General features: G+C 40.4%; 3 protein-coding genes across 4 annotated transcripts in view; all 3 read left to right on the top strand.

Moving 5' to 3' along the window:
• The first annotated feature begins 2,942 nt into the window (after positions 1-2,942).
• On the top strand, positions 2,943-3,722 carry LOC125315844. Its single transcript, XM_048281835.1, has one exon. It carries the CDS (start codon positions 2,943-2,945, stop codon positions 3,720-3,722), a length of 780 nt encoding a protein of 259 aa, XP_048137792.1.
• Positions 3,547-22,916, top strand: part of LOC125315872 (rust resistance kinase Lr10-like) — a 61,369-nt gene continuing 41,999 nt past the window's right edge. The window contains exon 1 of one of the 2 annotated variants that reach the window (XM_048281964.1): positions 3,547-3,708. The gene's annotated coding sequence lies outside the window, so the exon portion shown is untranslated. Of the gene's footprint in view, positions 3,709-19,605; positions 19,646-22,916 lie in introns of those variants that run through there. The other variant, XM_048281963.1, reaches the window with a different exon arrangement.
• Positions 14,212-17,924, top strand: LOC115734068 (rust resistance kinase Lr10-like). Its single transcript, XM_048281836.1, has 3 exons — positions 14,212-14,890; positions 16,291-16,362; positions 16,729-17,924. Exons 1-3 carry the CDS (start codon positions 14,212-14,214, stop codon positions 17,922-17,924), a joined length of 1,947 nt encoding a protein of 648 aa, XP_048137793.1.

Genomic DNA, 22,916 nt, shown 5'->3' on the forward strand with positions numbered 1-22,916 from the left:
GATGCCTTATCCATATCCTTCATGTCAAAACTCTTAGAGAGAAATTGTTTCACCTCATGTAGCACCCCCATATCATTGGTTGCAAGTAAAATATCATCCACATATAGCACAAGGAAACAAATTTTACTCCCACCGATCTTCCGGTATATACATTGATCCATGACATTCTCTACAAAATCGAATGAGGAGATGATACCATGAAACCTTAAGTATCATTAGTGAGATGCTTGTTTCAGAGTCAGTGATAGCAAGAGGTAATGGACTTAGACTTTTCCATGACTTTGGTGGTGATAGAGTATAATTATGATGATATTGGAATTTTATCAAAGGTTGCTAGGTAATTTACTGATATAATTTTTCAAAAAGAAATCCTATTATGCAAAGTGTTCTAGCTGCTACGGTAGTCTTTCTTTTGGATCCGGATCGCCTAAAATTAGAGTTTTCATGACATGTTTACCATTACTTAAATTAGGCCGTACAAATGAAAATGGACAGCATGATTTGAGAGAGGGTTGGGATTCAAAATTTTTCAAATCCCAAAAAAATTCCCGCCTAAATTTTTTCCCTCGCCCTCAATAAATGACGTGGCCCATTCTTGACCATCTATTTTCATTTGGACGGCCTGATTTGAGTAATGGTGAGCATGTCACGAAAATCTCAATGTTAGGCGATCCAAATCCCTTTCTTCTAAATGGAAAATTTAGGAATTGAATTTTCATTCTTTGACAAATCCAATTTTACGGGAATCAAACAACTAAACAATGCCAAAAGTAAATCTTCTGAATAAAGAGCCAATCATTGTCATCTCTTATTCCAACTTGCGAAGCACGGTACAAGGAAAAATACCCCTTTTGATAGTTCACGGTCATCACCAATGTGCATTGTCGTTCTTGAACTATTAATTTGTTCAATGCCATCCATTTTATTTAATATTGCCCTTCCATTAATTCAAGTTTAGGGTGACTATCGTACATTTTTATGTAGTTTAAGGAGTGGATTGAACATCTACTAAAAGTTCAGCGAATGCACTGAAAAAATTGAAAGTTTAGGGACGACATTGCACATTGAAATAAAGTTCGGGGATCGTATTGAACAAATTAAATGTTTATAGGCGACAGTGTACATTATATCAAAGTTCAAAGATCATTTATATAATCTCCATCCTTTGAATTTTGGCCCATCATATTCATAGTCGATGACGATGACACCTGTTTGGCAGCTTCCCAAATTATTCTTTTACGAGCTTTTCCAGGATGGTTCGCAATGCATGATCTTTTCGCTTTTTCTTCCGATTCTCTGGTGCTCCTCTACGCAGGTTGATCGACTTTGATGCGTCGGCTTTCGAGTCCCACACTTGACTTCTTCAATCATCCTTCAATCATATTTATTAGGCCCACCCCCAAGTCATTCAATTCACAATAATGCACAAGTAGTAGTAGTTTGGAGATTTATTCGTCTATGTGAGATTGACCAACCCATCGATGAAATAATTAATATTAAATTACATTTTCATTTAACAATTTAAACTATCGAAGCAGTTGGTAGTGATCTCACAAAATTTCACTTTAAATCTTTTCGGATCTCTATTTACGTCCCAACTTATTCATCTAATAATTTAGACTTTTAGAACAGTTGGAAGTAACTATATCATCGCTCCTTTGTTTATGCTAGCTTTCCAGTCCGATTCAATTCGTGACTTGCAAGTGCATGCAACAAACATTGCTATGCTAAAGCAACTTATCTTTATTAGTAGTTGTGCTTCCACATTGGTAGTATCGATTAGGGAAATTCACCTCATGTGGCAATGTTACCAATATAAGCTACCCTTTTCGACTAAAAGGTGTTCCGAGAAGCTTACGAGTTAGCCTGTGAAAATAATTGCACTGTTTTAGATTTATTATCGAGCAAGTACTATGTGCCAATGATTTGACTACAAAAACCACACAATTTGGCTTGTTGACATTTCGTTTCTTCCTTTGAGCCTTCTGGCTGTGAAAATATTCGCACTGTTTCCTTCACGATTATCTTCTAAATTAAATATATATTGTTTTCTCATTAACACTCTAAAGAGCCCTCCAATCACGACTTAACCACATGGCATTGTACTGGTACGTAAGAAAAAGGCATGAATCATATTACATCCGAATATGCAATTTCAAAATTTGGAAACTTGAGATTTGTATTAATAAGGAATAGACATTGGAAAAGTCATTATTTTTTATAAGGTTTTTTTTTTTCACCACCTTCAGGATGAAAAAGGAAGGTATGTTCAGACCGAATGCATCCCGCGAGTCTTCGGCCACATGTAAAGTCAAGTCGATCGCCTTGCATGACGGGCCAAAGTCGATTTGACTGTGACTTGTCAGCGACCATTCCCACAGCTTTTCCGTGTCTGATGCATCCCACTTTTGCCTTCTCTCGTCATTATTTCGAGAAAGAAACAGGGCATCTTTATCTCTCTCATTCTACCTCTCCATGACAAACCCTTGATTATTTTCTTTTTATCGGAAAAGGCGTAATTCATTGAAAGATGAATTAACATGATCTTTTCAGCTCTCATTTCAAACCGTCAAATTTCAATCTCCTAATCCACCCTTCTTGTCCCGCCCCATAGCTACCAGGGCGGGGCAAGGTTGGCTCTGAGCTCGCGGCGCAGCTGTGCCGGGGTGGCCCAGGCCAAGGTCGATTGAAACTTTAGATTAGTGGCGGTGCATAAAGTCTCACTTTGTGCTTGCCTCCTACCTTGACCGACCTTGACTTTTCCGCCGACCAATCCCAATATTTTCCGCACACCCCAAATCACTCACATCCACCCAAAGAGTTTGTAGTTTGAGAAATTTCTTCTTCTCTAACCTTTACCTATCTTTCTATTTACATACTCAACACTAAACACTTAAATTTCTTACTTCATTCTTGTTCACTTCTCTCCCATTGAATGACCAATGCCCAAAGATCATCTCCTCCTCCTTCTCCTCTTTCTTGTTTTACATCAATCACTTAGCATCGCGACAGAGAATAATCAGTGCACCAGCTCTTGCGGCGAGATCACGAACATAAGCTTTCCGTTTCGGCTGAAGGGCGATCCGAAGATCTGCAGCGACTCTAAGTATGAGCTATCCTGCTTAAATAACCGGACCGTTTTGAGTTTGTATTCGGGTGAGTACTATGTACGGCACATCAACCATACCAACTACACCATCAGAGTTGCCGATGTAGGGATGGGAAAGGGCAATTGTTCGTCTCTTCCTCGCTACTCCTTGTCATGCGGCAACTTCAGCTACCAAGATCCGTATAGTGGATCTTATAGTGGTTGTGACTTCGAGTGGTCCAGCCTCGATGGTCCAGTGCCATCCAACACCATCTCGATCGTGAACTGTACGAAGGCAGTTGCTTCTCCGCTCTACATTGATGCTTCATCATGCCTTGATAGGGTCGAATTTTTGAATTTTTCTAGTACAAGAAGGCGAATATATGCCATGGTCGGTTCGTATGTCTTAGACGTGGAAACTGCATGCACTATAGAGCTTATGGCAATGTTACCTTGGTGGATCGATGGCAGTAATCTTCGGTGCTATGCCCAAATCCATGAACAGATGGTTTATGGATTTGAGCTTTCATGGCTTCCAATTGCGGTTAAGATGTATTGCAAAGGCCATTATTATGGGGACATCAACAGCAAGCTCCAAATTCAGTGCGGACCCAAGAAAGGTAAGAACTTTTGAGTTTGTTCAGTTTTCTCAAAATAAATAGATAAAAATATATATATATTGTGAGGACATATCTGAGCAAAGTCTGCGAAATTTGATCTAAACGTGAAATTGAGCTCGGTCATCTGGATATCTTCTCGGAGCCCATGTGATGTGAATATGCCCATTTAGATCAAGTAGTTAGGTTAATCCTATTGTGATATTTTATAATTATAACGATAAATACATTATTTACTGATTTGTTTTTATTAGAATTCCGCTAATGGATTGAACTGATGTACTCATTGCTTGTTATGGTCTAAATAAGAGTCTTGTTAATTTCTCCAGCTTTCGGTCGTCACATGTTCACTCTTTTTTGCAGGAATTTTCACCTACTTCTCCGTAATTTCATCTTCGTGAAATTGATCTCGGGCTTCCGAATGTACAGACAAAAAAAAAAAAAGAAATTGAGCTCGGGCCATCTACATATCTTCTCAGATCCCATGGGATTTGAAAAAAGAAATGATTATGTGACAAATAATAATAATTAAGAGTCGTTCCGAGGTCCGCTCTATCAATAATCTGTCTCACAATATGTTGTTACTCTTATTGTCACCCAAAAACTGTTAAGCTAGCAAAATCCTTTTGAATATGCATGTTAAGATCAAGCACTTAAATGTCTAATTAAGTTTTTTTACTATTTTTTTAAATTTTCTTCAGCTTACACTTGTCGCATATTCAAACTCTTTTGTAGGAGGCATCCAGTATTTCCTCTCAAGGATAGCTTGGACTATTTACGGGTACCCGCTCGACTGGATCGGTAACATATTAATACAATCTTCTCATTGTGGAATTAATTTTAGTTTTTTTCTAAATGCAAAATTTTTTTAATCGAAAAATGAAAAATATTTAACACGCCACAAATTTGTTATACCTATGGCAATAATTTCCTTATTTGTTCTTTTGTCTATCTGTTTAGTTCGAATCCCGCCCACAAATATTAGGGAATCGAACCGATATGCTCATTTGCTTGATTATGGTCTAAACAAGTGTCTTTTAAATTTTCTTCAGATATGACTTGTTACAAATTCAACCTCAATTGCGGAATAGGGACCAACGGTTACCTCGATATGATGATCTCGCTCTTTGTCACCTGTAATATTACAACAATCTTATCATTGTGGAATCGACTTTATATTTATGAATGCAAACATTTAACACACCCACAGTGTTTGCGTTCATGGTTGTGAAATTCATCTTGGGAGCCCCATGTGTGATGACGTTGCTAATATGCAAATGGAGGAGAAGACACTTAGCAATGGATCAAAACATTGAGGAATTTTTGCAATCTAACAATAACTTCTTGCCAATAAGGTACTCTTATTCAGACATTAAGAAAATCACAAACCGTCTTAAGAACAAGCTAGGTGAAGGAGGGTATGGTTCTGTATTCAAAGGGAGACTCCGAAGCGGCCGTGAGGTGGCCGTGAAGATTTTGAAGAAAGGGAAAGCGAACGGGCAGGACTTCATTAGCGAAGTGGCTACCATCGGAAGAATTCATCATGTTAATGTGGTTGGACTCATTGGTTATTGTTTCGAGGGCTCCAAACAAGCTCTTGTCTATGATTTCATGCACAATGGGTCTTTGGATAAGCATATTTTCTCACGGGGCTTCTCTTGATTGCAAGGAAGTGTACAAGATTTCTCTCGGAGTGGCTAGAGGGATTGAGTATCTTCATCGAGGATGCGACATTCAAATTCTACACTTTGATATTAACCCTCACAACATTCTTCTCGACAGGGATTTGAATCCAAAAGTTTCTGACTTTGGGCTTGCCAAATTGTATCCTACGGACTACAACGCCATATCCGTGACTACCGCAAGAGGAACTTTAGGATACATGGCACCAGAGCTAGTCTACGGGGACCTCGGGGGCGTCTCTTACAAAGCTGATGTCTATAGTTTTGGTAAATTGTTGATGGAAATGGCTAGTGGCAGGAAGAATCTAGAAGCAGACACAGAGCATTCTAGCAAGATTTACTTTACTTTATGGGTCCATCACCAACTTAATGAAGGATTAGACATCCCAATGCAACAAGTTAGTGAGGAGGGTAGGATAATAGTAAAGAAGATGATGATAGTTGCTCTTTGGTGCATTCAATTGAATCCCAGTGATCGCCCTTCGATGTGCAAAGTCTTGGAAATGCTGGCAAGAGAAGCAGATGATCTACAATTACCTCCCAAGCTACTCTTTTATCCAACAGAAGTGTCCACAAGAGATGACGGAACTCGGGCTGAGGAAGGCAGCGATACTATATCCACCTCATCAACTAGTGCAGCAATTTATGAAGATTCTCATCTTGAGGTTACTAGTATTAGCATCACACAAGCATAGGCACGTATCAATACCATTTGATCCCGTGACATATGTGGCAAATAGAAACGGGTAGTGTTCATAATGCTTTATGTGTAGCTCCTCTTTCCCGGCTATTATCGGACTATATATGTGTTGCGACTATGTTTATGGATCTTAATCAGATTGTATCATCATATTAAAGTATCATCTATTATACTGACTTTCGAATCCAATGGAAATCCTAGTGACGATTTTAAGTACAGTGTTATGAGGAATGAGATTGGGCTTTGGAGTCTTTCCTTTGAAACCCAACTAGCACACATCCTGCGCTACGTGTGGCTCCATGAGACTCCAGTCCAGTGGTCGCCACGTATGGGTCGCTTCGTGATTCCTTTGATTCTTGCAATCTTTTTGAAATTGCATTTAATCTAGGATTGCTGTTTCAAAATTGTTAAGCGCTGAGCTTTTATGAGCATGGTGATAAGTGTTTGATGCATTCCAAATTCCATGGTAGCAGGACTGAATATCTTCACTGAGGACGCGACACGTAAATTTCTGCACTTTGATTTCAAGCCTTACAGTAACCTTCTCAACAAGAGTTTCACTCCCAATGTATTGAACTTTGAGCTCGCGAGGTTGTACCCTGGCAGGCTAAACAGTAACCACCGTGTCTCTAACCGCCTCGGGAGTAACCTTCGAATGCACGGCTCCGGAGCAGGTCTATAATAACCTCGGGGGCATTTTTACAAAGCTGATGTCTACGGTTTCGGCAAATTGTTGATGGAAATGACTGGTAGGAAGAAGAATCTGGATGTAGACCAAAGCATTTGAGCAAGATTTACTTCCTATCCTGGGTTTACGATTATCTAACCATGGAACGAACATTCGAGGGGAACATTTTTTTTTTTTTTTGGGCTAGCAAGTGGAAGAAAAGAATTTTATTTCTAATTTGATTACTGTAAGCCACTCCTTTTTTTTTTTTCAATTTCTGTCAAGTTTAAATTGATATTATCTTCTACATCAGAATTCATGACGTTCTTGTGAAAATATCATCATTACGGTCTTCAAAACACATTGTTACAATATGCCTAATTGTATAACTATACGGCTTGCAAATTATTCTGCTTTCAAATAGAATAATGACTTAAAACTATTTTGGAGAATATGAAATTTTTATGGCAATGGTATATAAAAAATTTAGAGTTGCTTTTTCATTTTGAATATCTAATATTTCTCTGATATAAGACGTATCACAAATATCTCGTTGCAAATATGTAGCTGTAAGGATATTATCTATGGTGTCAATAAACATACTTCTATTTTATTGATCGCCAATACTTTATTTGTTCGATTGATTCACCAGTCTTATGCCTAAGAATTCAATTATCAATTGCGCTCAGGTTTTACAATTCTAGTTCCAAATGCAATCCTATTTCTCTCTCCTACTCTTTAATTGCTGGTAACTTAATCGCATGATATATGCACATCCTCAAGAAAATATGTGATCTTAACATGTGCAACGCACATGACATTATACTATGGTTCGTAAGGAAGGCGTGGACCATGTGGCATCCAAAAATACAATTTTAAAATTAGAAAAGATTATGGTTGTAGTGAAATAGAATAAACTAGGGCAAAATTATTATTTTAATATGATATTTTAAGGCGGAATGACATCATAAGTGTTAAAGTTTGTGTACGATGCTCACTTTGATGCCAAAATTTTCGTTGACTCACTCAAATGTCAACTCGGAGAAAAAACGATCACTTAAATGCCAATAGCGAGAGATTCCGGCCAAACGGTCCACGTGACATTTATTATTAATCTTTTAATATTATGTGAAATTTTTTTTATAAAAATTCAGTCCACTTGGCAATTTTTTAAAAAAAAATTCAGTCCACATGGACTGACATTTTACAAAATAAGCCATTTTAAAAAAAATTAAATTAACTTTCAAAAATAAACAAAAAAACAAAAAGAAGGGCTTGGCATAGTGGCGAGAGAGCCCTTGCCACAGCCATCCCACCATCGACGGCAATGCCCGACGAGGGTGGGGGATGGCCGGCGAGGGTCATCGAGCCTCGGCCCGGCGGGGGTCATCGAGCCTCAACCGGTGTACGATGACCCCCATCGATTGCGGGTGAGGACCTCGACTCACCCAACGACAACGAGGCCTCACTTGCGGTCGGTGGGGAAAATCGGCCACTAGTCGAGGCTCCACAACCTCCGACGGTGGTGCGAGAGCTATGCATGCCATCACCACTACAACCCTTCTATTTTTTTTTATTAATTTTAAATTTTTAGCTTTTTTTATTGTTGATCGAGATCCTCCGGCAAGCTACGTAGATGGCACATAAGATTTCGGTAAATCTCGTCGGAGCAACCGTTTAAAAAAAAAATGGCACTTGAGTGATAAAAAAAATTGGCATCAAAATGAGCGCCGTATATAAATTTTGACATTTCTAGTGTCCTTCGGCGATATTTTAACATCTTGAAGCTGGAAAAAGCGAACTATTTACGAACTATTTACAAACTAATTACATCACACGTGTCTTCTAGGCGGTTTCGGTCCCCTTCTTGGTTTCAGGTGCAGACCCGAATTGATTTTTTTTTCCTTTTCTTTGAAAGAGTAAAGAAAAAAAATTATCAAAATCCTAAATTGGATCGATCCAATCCGGGAGCTGAATCGGCTGTTTTCGATGGCGGAATTGGCCTTCCTCAAAAGTTGATCACCCCTAGTGCTGGGCCCAGGACAATTGCACTTTAATTCGTTGACACTTCATAATTGTCTCGAGCGTTGACCGGCTTTTAACTTATCAACAGACCCCTCCCAAACTTTTCCGTCTCTCATACGTCCCATTATCGTCGGTCGTTGCATCCCAAATCTCTCACCTCCACACAATTAGTTGTCCTCGGAGATCGATCTCTCTCTCGATCGATCTTTTACATCAGTCTTTAAGTATTCCCGTAAAAAAAATCAGTGTACCACCTCTTGCGGTGAGATCGCGAACATAAACTATCTATTTAGATTGAGGGCGACCCGAAAATCTACGGCGATTCTAGCTATGATCTTGCTTGCATAAATAACTATACCGTTCTTGATTTTTACCTAGGTAAGTATTATGTACGATATGTCGACCATGCCAACTACACGATTAGGGTTGTTGATGACGGGCTGCCACCTACTTCAACTACTAAGATCGTCTTTGGTTACGCATTTCTCCCTTTTTCTTTTTTTCTTTTTTTATTTTTTAATAATAGTTGTTTTGTTACGAGTTGTTTTACTGGGGTGGCGTTACTCGTTGGGTTTTTCTTTATTGGGAATGCGGCTCGGGGACGAAACGGTTGTCCGAGCCTACGTTGGAGCCCGTGCGCGTGGCTCGGATGGGTGACAGGTTGGCACGGGAGGGGCTAGGCTCGGGCTGGGATCACGTGATCGATCTCGTGTTTGGTTTTTGGTCCGTGGAGAAGGAAAGAAGGAGAGGGAGGCAACTGAAGGGGAACTGATCTCGGTGGGTTCGGGTGCGGCGGGGGCGCACAGCGAGTGCATGAGCTCAGGAGGGCGTTGCGACGACACGTCATCGGTCAACGGTTGACTTGGTGGATGCCAGCTGTTCGGCATCCGCATCATGCTCGTCATCGAATGCTTGTTGTCCTGTCTGAGTGCCCGGGACGCTCATCGGCTCACATCATTATTATTGGTTCATCATCGACAAGGACCAAATTCAGTGTGGACCCAAAAGTAAAAACTTTTGAGTTTGTTCAGTTTTCTCAAATTAAAAAAAAAAAAAACAACAATTGTGAGGACATATCTGGTCAAGACCTGTAAAATTTCATCTACACGTGAAATTGAGCTCTAAGTCTATATATCTTTTCAGAGCCAATTTGATTTGAAAATGCCCATTAAGATCAAGTAGTAAGTTAAATGATGCCGAGGTAATTTTTTTATTCATAAAAATAATACATTTTTTAAAATTTAATTAGAATTCCACCAAGAAAAAAAAACATTTTTCTTAATCATAACGCTTGTCCCGAAACAAATCCACCTCCCTTGCACCTTTCATTTTATCACATATTTAATCTCTTTTGCGGGAAATATTATCCTGAATGTCATCTTAACTATCGCCTCGTATATTGGGATGCTCTTGTACAATGGCATTGGAGAATAGTAAAGAAGATGATGATAGTTGCTCATTGGTGCATTCAATTGAATTCTAGCGATTGCCCTTCAATGCGTAAAGTCTTGGAAATGCTTATCTGCAAATACCTCCCAAGCCACTCTTTTATCCACCAGAAGTGTCGACAAGGGATGGTGGAACTTGGACAGAAGGCAAAGATACTATACCCACTTCATCAATTAGTGTAATAACTTACAAAGATTCTCATCTTGAGTAGTGTATTACTAGTATTACACAAAAATATACCCATTTCCGTACTATTTTATCCCGCAACGTTTGAGGCAAATAGAAACAGATCCTATTAATAATGTTGCATGGGTACCTCCCCATTCATGGCAATCATGAGATTGTATCGTAATTATGATCCATCATAATAGTCACAAATACATATGAGGAGCGCGTTTGGGGTTTGGAGTCTTTGCTTAAAGTACTAACTAGCACACAATCCACGCTACGCATGACTTCCAAGCACTCTAGTGGTCGCTATGTAAGTGTCGTTTCTCAGCACATCAATTCTCACTACTAATAAAAATGACAGATGGAGAGAAATGATAAAATTTAGGAGATATAATAAACAACAACTTCGATTTAAAGAAGGGAGAGTACAAGACAGTTACCTAGATAATAAATCTTGAAGACTTTTGTTGACCTTTTGTTCCATCGAAAAGTAGATAAAATTTTAAGTCAGAGAATAGTAGGAGACATCAAAAGTTGATATCTCCATTAATAACATTACTAGATTGGAGAGTTAAATTCTTATTTCTTCTACTAGGTTGCTAAGGTTATTTAGTGGTAAATGTGCTCTTAAAAATGATAAAAGTTTTTCTTTTAAGTTTCATTGTCTATCACTATAACAAGTAAATAACGACCCATAAAAAATTTGCAAGTGTAAACAAGTTATGATCATTATGGGTAAAATTACAACTCATAAAGTTAATTTAGTACCTACGAATGCCACCAACTTTATGATAATTTCGTGTAAAATTAAGAGAAGTTATTAGGAAAATTACGACTAAAAGTGGGATAGGTCCTGCTAAATTGCCTACGGGACCTAGGAGCACCTATAATTGATATCTTTCATGTCTACACAAATGTCCCATTTTGATTTATTTCCGGTTGATGCTAAGTGGACTTCAAGAGAACTTTAAGGCCGATTTGGTTTTAGTGAGGAGTAATCCATTGACAAAATCTCATTCCTAGTAATCACATTGGGCATAATTGTTTTCAGTTTTAGTGGTTTCGATTGTTTTAACACTTTGATTTAGAACTGCATGCCTATAGGCCTCATGTTTTTTTATCAAGGCCTAGGCACCGCAGTCTAATCCTCAAGGTCTCGGGCGTTGGAGCCGGAGTCCCTAGTTCAGCTCGACTATCTTGTGCTCAACCCTTTGAGTGTCCATCCCGGTCTCAGTCCTCAGTTTACCAAGCTTAGGCACTAGGGTCTCAATTTCGGGCATGGGTTTTCCAGGCCAGCGTTGTGGTCTTGAGTTGAGGCCTTAGGACCTCAATTGTTGTGGACTCGAATTGACCTTTCTCTCCTAACACAATTATTGACAGCAAGAGGTAAATAAATTAAAAATTTAGATATCACATTAAATAAATTAAAAGTTTAAGGGTAAAATTATAGATTGAGCTAAACTTAGGGATGATTATTTATGTTGTTAGTACACTTTGAGTTATGAGTTGACCACAAAACTGAGTGTCCAGAAGGACCCGGAAAAGATGGACGCGCTTGTTGCTCGGGCATCCTTTGATTTTCGACCCGTCATAGTCGATGACGATAACAGCCGTGTCGTAACTTTCCAAATTTCCCTTCTGCGAGCTTTTCCTGGATGTTTCGCCAACGAGTTGCTCGTCTCCGCACGTCGATCGACTTTGACGAGTCTTACCCACAAGTCGAGCACTTCACAATAATTCAAAAACCTATACTAGCTTTCCAATCCAATTATTCAGATAAAAAAAAAATCCAATTCAATTTGGAACTTGCAAGTGCATGTAACCGACAGTGCAATGCTAAAGCAACTTGTCTTTGTTCCTAGTTATTCTTCTACGCGGGTAGTATCGATGCGGGAATTCATCTCATGCGGCAATGTTATCGAAGTAAGCTACCCTTTTTTACTAAAAGGTGGTTTGAGGAGCTTACAAGCTAACCTGCGAAAATAATCACACTGTTTTAGATTTATTCTCGAGCAAGTACTAGGTGCAGCGATTTGACTAGAAAAATCACACAATCCAGCTTTGTTGGCATTGGGCTGTAAATGGGTAACCGGTTGTCTCTTCTTATCCGCCCTTTGTCGTGTCGTCACTTCAGCAACGGTCCGAACCCATATAATTGTGATAGTTAGGATTACACAAAGACCATCGATTCTCCTCGCATACCCCAGTTTTACACATTTCCAACCAAATATCAATTTCTTTTATTCGATCAAGTGTTGACTGTTCAAAATCGATTGAATCTAGTATTTTTGTTAAGAAAAAAAATAACTGCGTTATTTGATGTGGTCAAATTTTTTTGTTAAATGTCCATTAGTTGTACACTAGGACACCAATGTGCCTTATTAGGACGATGCCACGTTCCACTTTATCTTTCTCCATCCTACACATTAGTTGGCCAAGTTGGCATAATTGTTGCTAAGAAATAATTGAGCAAGCGAATCACATAAATCGAAACTACATGACATGGCGATTTAGTCATCGGAAGTACTAAATGAATCCAATTTTGAGAAGCTTGGGTACTTGATTACAAACGAAAAAAAAGGGTTTTCAAAAATGAATGAAAATCCAAGCACCGGCCGATAAGACTGCAAATATTTCATTGAGGGGACAAATAAGGCCTCCTGCTCTAATATCATATAAGATTTTGTGGAATTGTCGCCAACTGTTTTAAAAGTTTATGCTCTTATATGAAGACGTGGTTTAATTTTTAATATTCTAACAAGCTACATACTCCAATCTTCTCATTATTAGGAAATTAATCAATTTTGCTAAATGATAACATTAAGCCTCACCTTTCATTATGTTCTCCCAAAAGTACAGGTGCTATAAGCTTAATTAAGTCCGTCTTAGGACTTAGGAACCCCGTGAAAACATGGAATAGTTTTCGCTTATTTGTTATTTGAATATTGTGGGTATGGGATGTTGACAGAGATATGTAATTGGATGGAAGTTTAGAATGATCGATGCAAACACAAGAAAATGCACTACTATTATAAAAAAGTGTGAGGTCCTTTCATATTTCCACATTATCCATTCCAATTATGAAAAGTCGTGTCTACAATTCACATTTTTCAAATTTTTATTGATCTTTTCTTTATGGTATTGTTATTGTTGTCCTCGTCGTGTGCTTCCCTAATAGTGTTCATCATTTCATGTTGAGAAATTTCAGATGATCGTGCCAAAGGTACATCCCATAATAAATTGTTGCGTTATATATGATTAACGTAAGGAAATATTATTAGTTTCCTTCATGATTATCTTTTGAATTGTGTATATCTCATTTCCTTGGTAACACTTAAAGTTGAATTAAGAATGTTCTCTAATCATGACTTAATCACATGAAATGATATTGAACTGGTACGTAAGGAAACGCATGATGAATCATGTTACTTCCGAATATGAAATTTCAAAATTAGAAAAAGTTACGGTTTGCATAAAAAGAATGAACATGGGAAATATCGTTATTTTTCAATAAGATTTTTGGACCACCTTCAAGATGAAAAACCAAAATATGTTAAAAACCAAATGCGTAACGCGAGTCTTCATCTAGAAGAAAAGTGAAGGGGATCAGGACGGGCCAAGGTCGATTGAACTTTTTGACTAATCAGCGACCATTCCCACTGCTTTCCGTGTCTGATGCGTCCCATTTTCTCCTTCTCTCATCACTATTTAAAGAAAGAAAGAGAGCATCTTCATCAGTCTCATTCCACCTCTCAGCACCAAACCCCAGATTTGCTCTTAACTAGTTCGTGCTTTCTGCTATTGCATAAGCTATGCACAAAGATCAACTCCTCCTCCTTCTCCTCCTCCTTCTCCTTATTCTACAGCCGCGTTTTGGTATCCCCCTCGAAATTAATCGATGTACAACCTCTTGTGGTGAGGTCGCAAACATTAACTACCCATTTCGAGTGAAGGGCGACCCCAAGGACTGCAGCGACCGTAACTTTGAGCTGGCCTGCATAAATAACCGCACCGTCCTAGATTGGAAATTGGGCCAGTACTATGTACACTCCATCAACTATAACAACCGCACGATTACGGTCACTGATGTCGGGCTGCGGAAAGGCAATTGCTCGTCTCTTCCTCTCCGCTCACTCTCTCTCGCCGACTTCAAATACATCCTGCATGGGGATGGGTATTATCACACAGAATACACACTCGTCGCAGTGATCGTGGGCTGCATGAAGGCCGTCAATTCTCCGCTTTACATCGACACTTCATCGTGCCTTGATGGGCTTCCATTTTCGAATTTCTCAAGCACGGGAAGGCGATTATATGCCATGGTCAATCCGATTGTCTCGTCTGTGGAAACTGCATGCACTGTAGAGTTTGTGGTAGTGATAGATTGGTGGGCTGATGGCAATGATCTTCGTTCCTATGCGCAAATTCACGAACTTATGGTTGATGGGTTCAAGCTTTATTGGGTTCTTGGAGTTCCGCGCACCTTGAAAGGTAAGGACTTTTGAGTTTGTTCAGTTTTCTCAAAGCGACCAAAACAACAATAATAATAGTGAGGATATAGTTGGTCAAAACATGTGAAATTTCATCTTCGTGAAATTGAGCTTGCGCCATCAGCATATCCTTCCAGAGCTCGATTTGAAAAGAGAAATAATTATGTGACACTGACAGTCCTTTAATCTATTGCAGGCAAAGAAAAAAAAAAATGTGGAGCCCACTTTTTTAATAATTTGTGGCCCATAATATGTTATTACTTTTGCAACCACCCAAAAACCATTATGCTAACAAAACCCATTTGAAAATGCCGTTAAGATAGTGTCTAATTAAGTATTTGTTCCTTTTCGACCAAAAAAAAAATGGTTGTTCTTTTAGGCTGCGTTTGTTTCGTGGAAAAGGTTTTCTTAGAAAATAATTTTCCCAATTTCTGATGTTTGGGGGGCAGAAATTACATGGTCAAAGAAAATGTTTTCCGGTCAATGAAAAAGTTCTTTCTAAACCCATGGAAAATGATTTCCATCTGTGAAAGGAAGGAAATCATTTTCCAATTTCTTCCTATCAAACTTGTGCCTGCCCTCTCCCCTCACGTCGTCTCATCCATTTCCCTCTTCACGCGGCCTTCTGCTTTCTGGGCCCCTCCTTTTTCCTCATCTTCTTCACCCAACCAACGGAGCCGCTGCTGCCAATCGCCGCCATGTCTCCCTCATCGTGTCCTTCATCTACCTCCTCGGCGAGTCACGGAGAGATCAAGACCTCACGAGTTGCAGCGAACTCATCAGATCTGGAGCTCGTGGCCTCGCGAGTCAGCGTCGAGCGAAGCCTCGTCTCGCCAAATCTGGTGAGGCCGGCGATGCGAGATTTGGCCTCTCCCAAGGCTGGTGAGCTCAAGCCGAGCCTCGCCGGATCTGGCGATTCGAAGCCTTGCTCGAGGCCGGCGAGGCTTGGCCTGAGCTTGCCGCCTCGGGCGCGCCGGGGCGAGGTTCAGCTTGATTGTGGCGGGTCGCCGGCCGTCGCTGTGGCCGGCAACTGGCTGGTGAAGAAATCACAGCAGAAGGAAGAAGCCGACGATCTTACAGAAGAAAGAAGAAAAAAAGGGAAAGTTTTTTAAAAGAAGTTACTAAAAAGTAAAATAATTAAAAATACTAATTATTTGATAATTTTTCCTAGAAATATTATTGTCATGCCAAATGGTAGAAATCATTTTTCAGAGCATTTTCGGACTTTAGCCAAACGATAGAAAATTTTGTCATTTTCTTGGTAAACGGCTTTTTCACAAATATTTTTTAAAAATTTCAGGAATCAAAGGGAGCTTTAATTGTTTTCAGCTTTTTTTTTTTTTTTGGGGGTCAAAAGTTGTCTTCAGCTTTCACTTGTCACATGTTCAAACTCTTTTGCAGGAGGCATCCGCGATTACCTCTCACGGATCGCCCAGCCTATTTATTGGGGCCCGCTCGCGCTCACTGGGATCGGTAACATTATTACTACAATCTTCTCGTTCTGGAATTAATGTTAGTTTTTTTCTAAATGCAAACAACTTAACACGCCCACAAATTGGTTATACGCATTGACAATAATTTCGTTATTTATTCTTTTGTCCATCTACTTAGTTCGAATTCCCCCCACAAACATTAGGGAATCGAACCAATATGCTTATTGCTTGATTATGGTCTAAACAAGCGTCTTTTAAATTTTTCTCAGATAGGACTTGTTACGGATTCAACCTCAAGTGCGGATTAGGGATCGACCGTTCCCTCGATACGATGATCCGGCTCTTTGTCATTGGTAATATTACCACAGTCTTATTATTGTGGAATCGACTTTATATTTTTAAACAGAAACATTTAACACACCCACAGTGTTTTCGTGCATGGTTGTGAAATTCATCTTGGGAGCCCCATGCGTGCTGACGTTGCTAGTATGCAAATGGAGGAGAAGACACTTAGCAATGGATCAAAATGTTGAGGAATTCTTGCAGTCCAATAATAACTTCTTGCCGATAAGGTACTCTTACTCGGACATTAGGAAAATCACAGGCGGCCTCAAGGACAAGCTAGGTGAGGGAGGGTACGGTTCCGTGTTCAAAGGAAAGCTCCGGAGCGGCCGCGAGGTGGCCGTCAAGATTTTGAAGAAGGGGAAAACGAACGGGCGGGACTTCATCGGCGAAGTGGCTACCATCGGAAGAATTCACCATGTTAATGTGGTTGGACTCATTGGTTATTGTTTCGAGGGCTCCAAACAAGCTCTTGTCTACGATTTCATGCACAATGGGTCTTTGGACAAGCATATTTTCTCTCGAGCGGAAGGGACTTCTCTTGGTTGCCGGGAAGTGTACGAGATTGCTCTCGGAGTAGTTAGAGGGATTGAATATCTTCATCGAGGATGCGATGTACAAATTCTACACTTTGATATCAAGCCTCACAACATTCTTCTTGATAGGGATTTCACCCCAAAAGTTTCCGACTTTGGGCTCGCAAGATTGTATCCCACGGACCACAATACCGTGACTCTGACTGGTGTGAGAGGAACCTTGGGATATATGGCTCCGGAGCTGGTCTACAAGAACCTTGGGGGCGTCTCTTACAAAGCGGATGTCTATAGTTTCGGCAAGTTGTTGATAGAAATGGCCAGTGGAAGGAAGAATTGGGACGCGGTTGTAGAGTGTTCCGGTCAAACTTACTTCCCTTTGTGGGTTCATGAGCAACTTAGCGAAGGATTGGACATCCCGTTGGAGCAAGCTAGAGAGGAGGATAGGAGAACAGTAAAGAAGATGATAACAGTTGCTCTTTGGTGCATACAATGGAGTCCTGGCGACCGCCCTTCGATGCGCAAAGTCTTGGAAATGCTGGAAAGAGAAGCAGATGATCTACAATTACCTCCCAAGCCACTCTTTTATCCAACAGAAGTGTCGACAAGAGATGATGGAACTTGGACTGGGGAAGGCAATGATATGACATCCACTCCATCAACTAGTGCAATGACTTATGAAGATTCTCATCTCGAGGATACTAGTACCGGCATTGCACAAGTATAGGCACGTTTCGGAACCTACTGATCCCGTGACATATGCGACAAATAGGAAAGGTCGTATTGATGATACTTTATGTGTACCTGCCCTGTCATGGCCATCATCAGATGGTGTATGTTTATAGTTATGTTTATGCATCTTAATTATGAGTGTATTCTATCCATGGTCCTTCAGTTGTATTCTACCCATGGTCCAAGTATTTAGAATGCTGAAGAAGTATTTGAAATTTACCCTCATGTCTACAGTGCATTCTGATTCCCATCCTAGGTTATGTTTTCAAATTGTGTCTCTCGATTATGAAAAGTCATGCGTAAAAATTACAACTCTTGAATAGTAATCTCTCTTCGACAAAAAAAAAATGATAATCTCTCTCTATGTGTATAAATATGTATAGATTTTTCTTACCATTTAATCTGTCTCTCCGATTAAACGAACGTAGACTTTATGAATCATTCTACACACGAGATTTGACGAATATTTTGTGGGGGATAAGCATTTTGATTTTTCCCCCTTTGCCAGCAAAGAGAGCTTTAAAAAAAAAAAAAAGCATACCAATCGAATTGAATATCCTATCATTTAAAGATGAATCAACATGATCTTTTGGACTCCCATTTCGACCGTCAAATGCCAATCTCTTAATCCACCTTCTTGCCCCACCCCATAGCCACCGGGGCAGGGCATGTTTGGCTCTGAGCTCGCTACGCAGCTGTGCCGGTGCGGGGGTCGATTGAAACTTTAGATTGGTGGTGGGGCATAAAGTTCCCTCTATGCTTTGTCTCCTCCGTTGACCGACCTTGACTTTTCCGCCGACCAATACCAATCTCTTCCTTCTCTCACACGTCCAAACAAAGAGTTTGTACTCTGAGATTTTTTCTTTTCTAGTCTTTACCTATCTTTTTATTTACATCTCAGCAATAAACACTTGATTTTCTTACTTCATTCGTGTTCACTTCTTTCCCATTGCATGACCAATGCCCAAAGATCAACTCCTCCTCCTCCTCCTTCTCTTTCGTCTTCTACATCAGTCTCTTAGCATTGCCACAGACAATATCGGTGCACCAGCTCTTGCCGCAAGGTCACGAACATAAGCTTCCCGTTTCAACTAAAGGGCGACCCGAAAATCTGCGGCGACCCTAAGTATGAGCTATTGTGCTTAAATAACCGGACCATTTTGAATTTGTATTCGGGTAAGTACTACATACGGCACATCGACCATACCAACTACACCATAAGGGTTGCCGATGTAAGGATGAGAAAGGGCAATTGTTCGTCTCTTCCTCGCCGCTCCTTGTGGTGCGGCAACTTCAGCTACCATGGTCCGTATAGTGCTTGTGACTACGAGTCGTCCATGTTCTATGGTCGAGAGCCATCCAAAACTGTCTCGATCGTGAAATGCACGAAGGCGGTTGCTTCTCGGCTTTACATTGATGCTTCATCGTGCCTTGATGGGGTCGAATTTTCGAATTTTTCTAGAACAAGAAGGCGAATATATGCCATGGTTGATGCGAATGTCTCGAACGTGGAAACTGCATGCACTATAGAGCTTATGGCAATGATACCTTGGTGGGTTGATGGCAATCATCCTCGGTCCTATGCCTAAATTCACGAACAGATTGTTTATGGATTTGAGCTTTCATGGCTTCCAATTGCGGGTATGATGTATTGCAAACGTCATTATTATTGGCAAATCAGCAGCAAGCACCAAATTCAGTGCGGACCCAAGAAAGGTAAGAACTTCTCGGCTTGTTCAGTTTTCTGAACAAAAAAAAAATTATTAGAAAAAATTAATGTGAGGACATATCTGATCAAAATCTGATAAATTTGATCTAAACATGAGATATTAGAAAGCTATCGACGTTTGCATATATAATACTTCTCTGTTTCTGCAATATATTATAATGCTATCCACGTAAATATTCAGTCCAAAGAGGTTCCATCGGCAATATATTGCCCAATGTTTTAGGATTAAACCATTGTGTGAAATTCTTTCTTTTTTTGGTCAGATTTGTGTGCAATTGTAAATGTAATCATTTTGGTCAATTTTCATCAGATGCTGGTGATGGTTTAGTTATCGTCGGTCGTCCTACGTGGCAAACCGCCACGTTAGTGGTTTTCAACGATAATGATTGGAAGGACTACTTTGAAATTTCTCCAAAAAATTTAGGACTAAATTAGCAAAATTGAAAAGTTTATAACTGTATTATTTATTAGTGTTTGGACAATTTTCCCATTATATGTTTCCTTAACGAGTGCCTCATTTCATGTTCAACAAAGTCAATCAGTCTTATTGATTGCGAATTCCCACGATCAATCTCGGTGGATTGAACGGATATCATTGCTTGATTATGCTCTAAATAAGTGTTGCATGTTTCCTTTGTTGGGGATTCAATCTCTTTTGTGGGAAAAGTTATCGTCGGTTACATCTTCATTATCGGTTGGTCGTTGATGGAGATGATTTCGCTCTGTGGCATCGGTAACATTACTAAATGCACACATTTAACACACCCAAAAACTGGTTATCAGATTTGTTAAACTATGTCTCGATTTTGGACGGTTAGTCAATTCGTTTGCATATGATAATTACGTTTGACCGGTTTGACCAAGTTCAAGATTTGCCCACTTTAGAATGTGGACGTTTCTTCCTGTAGTTGGCTAAAGAATAGAAAAGACAAGGCTGCAGATTGGTGGGCCCATGGGCCATTAAAAAAAAGAAAAAAAAAGGGAGAAGAAAAGAAAAGAAAACAAAAAGGGGTTGGTTTTGTTTTTTAGGGTTTTCTTCTCTGCACGCCAAAGAATTGCAGACTTCGTACAGGAGCCGCTCCAAGAAGCCGCACAGTAGACTCTATCCTAGCGGCGTACGAAAGATAAAAGACTCTGGTCATTGATGTGTCGCAAAACGGTGAAGAGTCTTGAAGCCGCAGGGAGCGTCGCACGAGCGGATTCTCTAACGTGGTGATATTTGTGCTTCGTGAGTTTTCGTATATCCGATTGAGTTGTTTTATTTATAAACACTTGGGGTTTGGGTATAATCTAGGTGCGGGAAACACGAGCGTATTGAGTGATTGTAATTCCGATTCTCCGATTATAGTGGATTGTTCTTGCTGGCTCTCCCGTGGATGTAGGTACCGATATTCGGACCGAACCACGTAATCTCTGGTGTCCTTTATTGTTCATCGTTATTTCTCTAGGCTTTTCGCATTGATTTATTTGCAAGATCCGGGTTAGCTTCCGCGTTATATTACAACAATTGGTATCAGAGCACCAGGTTCGGATATTCTAGATTGTGATTTGGGGCTTTTGCTTGTCCGATTATTATCTGGATATCCTGCGATTGCAATTATGTCCGGAGTGAAAGCTGAAATTGAGAAGTTTAACGGGAGGAACAACTTTGGGTTATGGAGCCTCAAGATGGAGGCGTTATTGACAACCCAAGGTTTAGCAGAAGCATTGGAGGGCAAGGCTGAGTTGCCCGAAACGATGACAGATGCTGAAAAGGATGTGGTAATGAGAAAAGCTAGAAGTTTAATCCTGTTGAATTTATCGGATGAAGTGTTAATAGAGGTTGGCGAGGAGAAGGATACCGCAGCATTGTGGACAAAACTTCGGGCGCTCTATGTAACGAAGGGTTTGAACAATCGCTTATATATGCTGAAGAGGATGTTCCAGTTCGGATATATCGAAGGTACGTCTATCAGAACCCATCTAGATGAATTTAATAAACTCATGATGGATTTGAAGAACGTCGGTAAGACACTTGATGATGAAGAGCGGGGCATGATGTTGTTAGCTTCCCTACCAGAGTCATGGGAGCACTTTGCTGATTCATCATTGCGGGGGCGTACTACGATTACCTCGGAAGAGGTAAAGTCCGCCTTATTTTCTAAAGAGTGGTAGAGAAAATTGCGAGATGACAGTCTAGCGCAGGATGTAGCGCGAGGACTAGTGATTCGCGGTAGAGAACAACAACGAGGGTCCAAGAGCAGCAGAGGTAAAAGCAGATCTAAGTCACGCCATAGAAAGTCAAAGGGACGCGTGAAGTGCTTTGAGTGTCACGAGGAAGGGCACATGAGGAGAGAATGTCCTAAGTTGAGAAACAGAGGTGATAAGCGTAAAGCTACAACTAGTGTGGCGAACGTTGCTGAAGAGAGCACTAGTGATGCAGAGGCTGTCTTGTGTGTGACTGCGGGTTCGTCGGGAGATGAATGGGTGCTAGATTCGGGGTGTTCTTATCATATGACACCTCATAGGAACTGGTTTACTACTTACCAGTCTGCAGATGGTAGTAGAGTTACGTTGGGGAATAACGCAGCCTGCAAGGTTGTGGGGATAGGGACGATTCGGATTCGGATGCACGATGGCGTGGTGCGCACATTGACAGACGTGAGACATGTACCGGAGCTCAAGAAGAACCTTATTTCTCCGGGGACACTCGATGATATCGGGTGTAAGTACACCGCTGAAGGTGGAGTGCTGAAGATCTCTCGAGGTGCTATGACAGTGATGAAAGGGAAGAAAGTGAGTTCTCTCTATCATCTACTGGGAGAGACCGTGACGGAGAGCTGCTGCGGTTTCATCGGGTGAGTCGATCTCGATCTAACTCGTTTATGGCATATGCGTCTAGGGCACATGAGTGAGGCGGGTATGACGATGCTGAGTGATAGAGGGTTGTTCAAGGGTCAGAAGACAAGTAAGTTAGACTTATGTGAGCACTGCATCTTTGGGAAGCAGCGCGGGATTAAGTTTGCTACAGGTATTCATTCGACCAAGCAATCGGTAGAATATATTCATTCGGACGTCTGGGGCCCGTCTCCGGTTCCTTCGAAAGGAGGTGCTCGTTATATGTTGACATTTATCGACGATTATTCCAGGAAGGTATGGGTATACTTTCTAAAGCACAAATCTGATGTGTTTGATCGGTTCAAGAAATTTAAGGCATTGATTGAGAAGCGATCGGATAAACAGATTAAGTGCCCGAGAACCGATAACGGTATGGAGTTC

This window comes from Rhodamnia argentea, chromosome 7, assembly GCF_020921035.1.
Source record: "Rhodamnia argentea isolate NSW1041297 chromosome 7, ASM2092103v1, whole genome shotgun sequence".
NCBI classification, from domain to species: domain Eukaryota; kingdom Viridiplantae; phylum Streptophyta; class Magnoliopsida; order Myrtales; family Myrtaceae; genus Rhodamnia; species Rhodamnia argentea.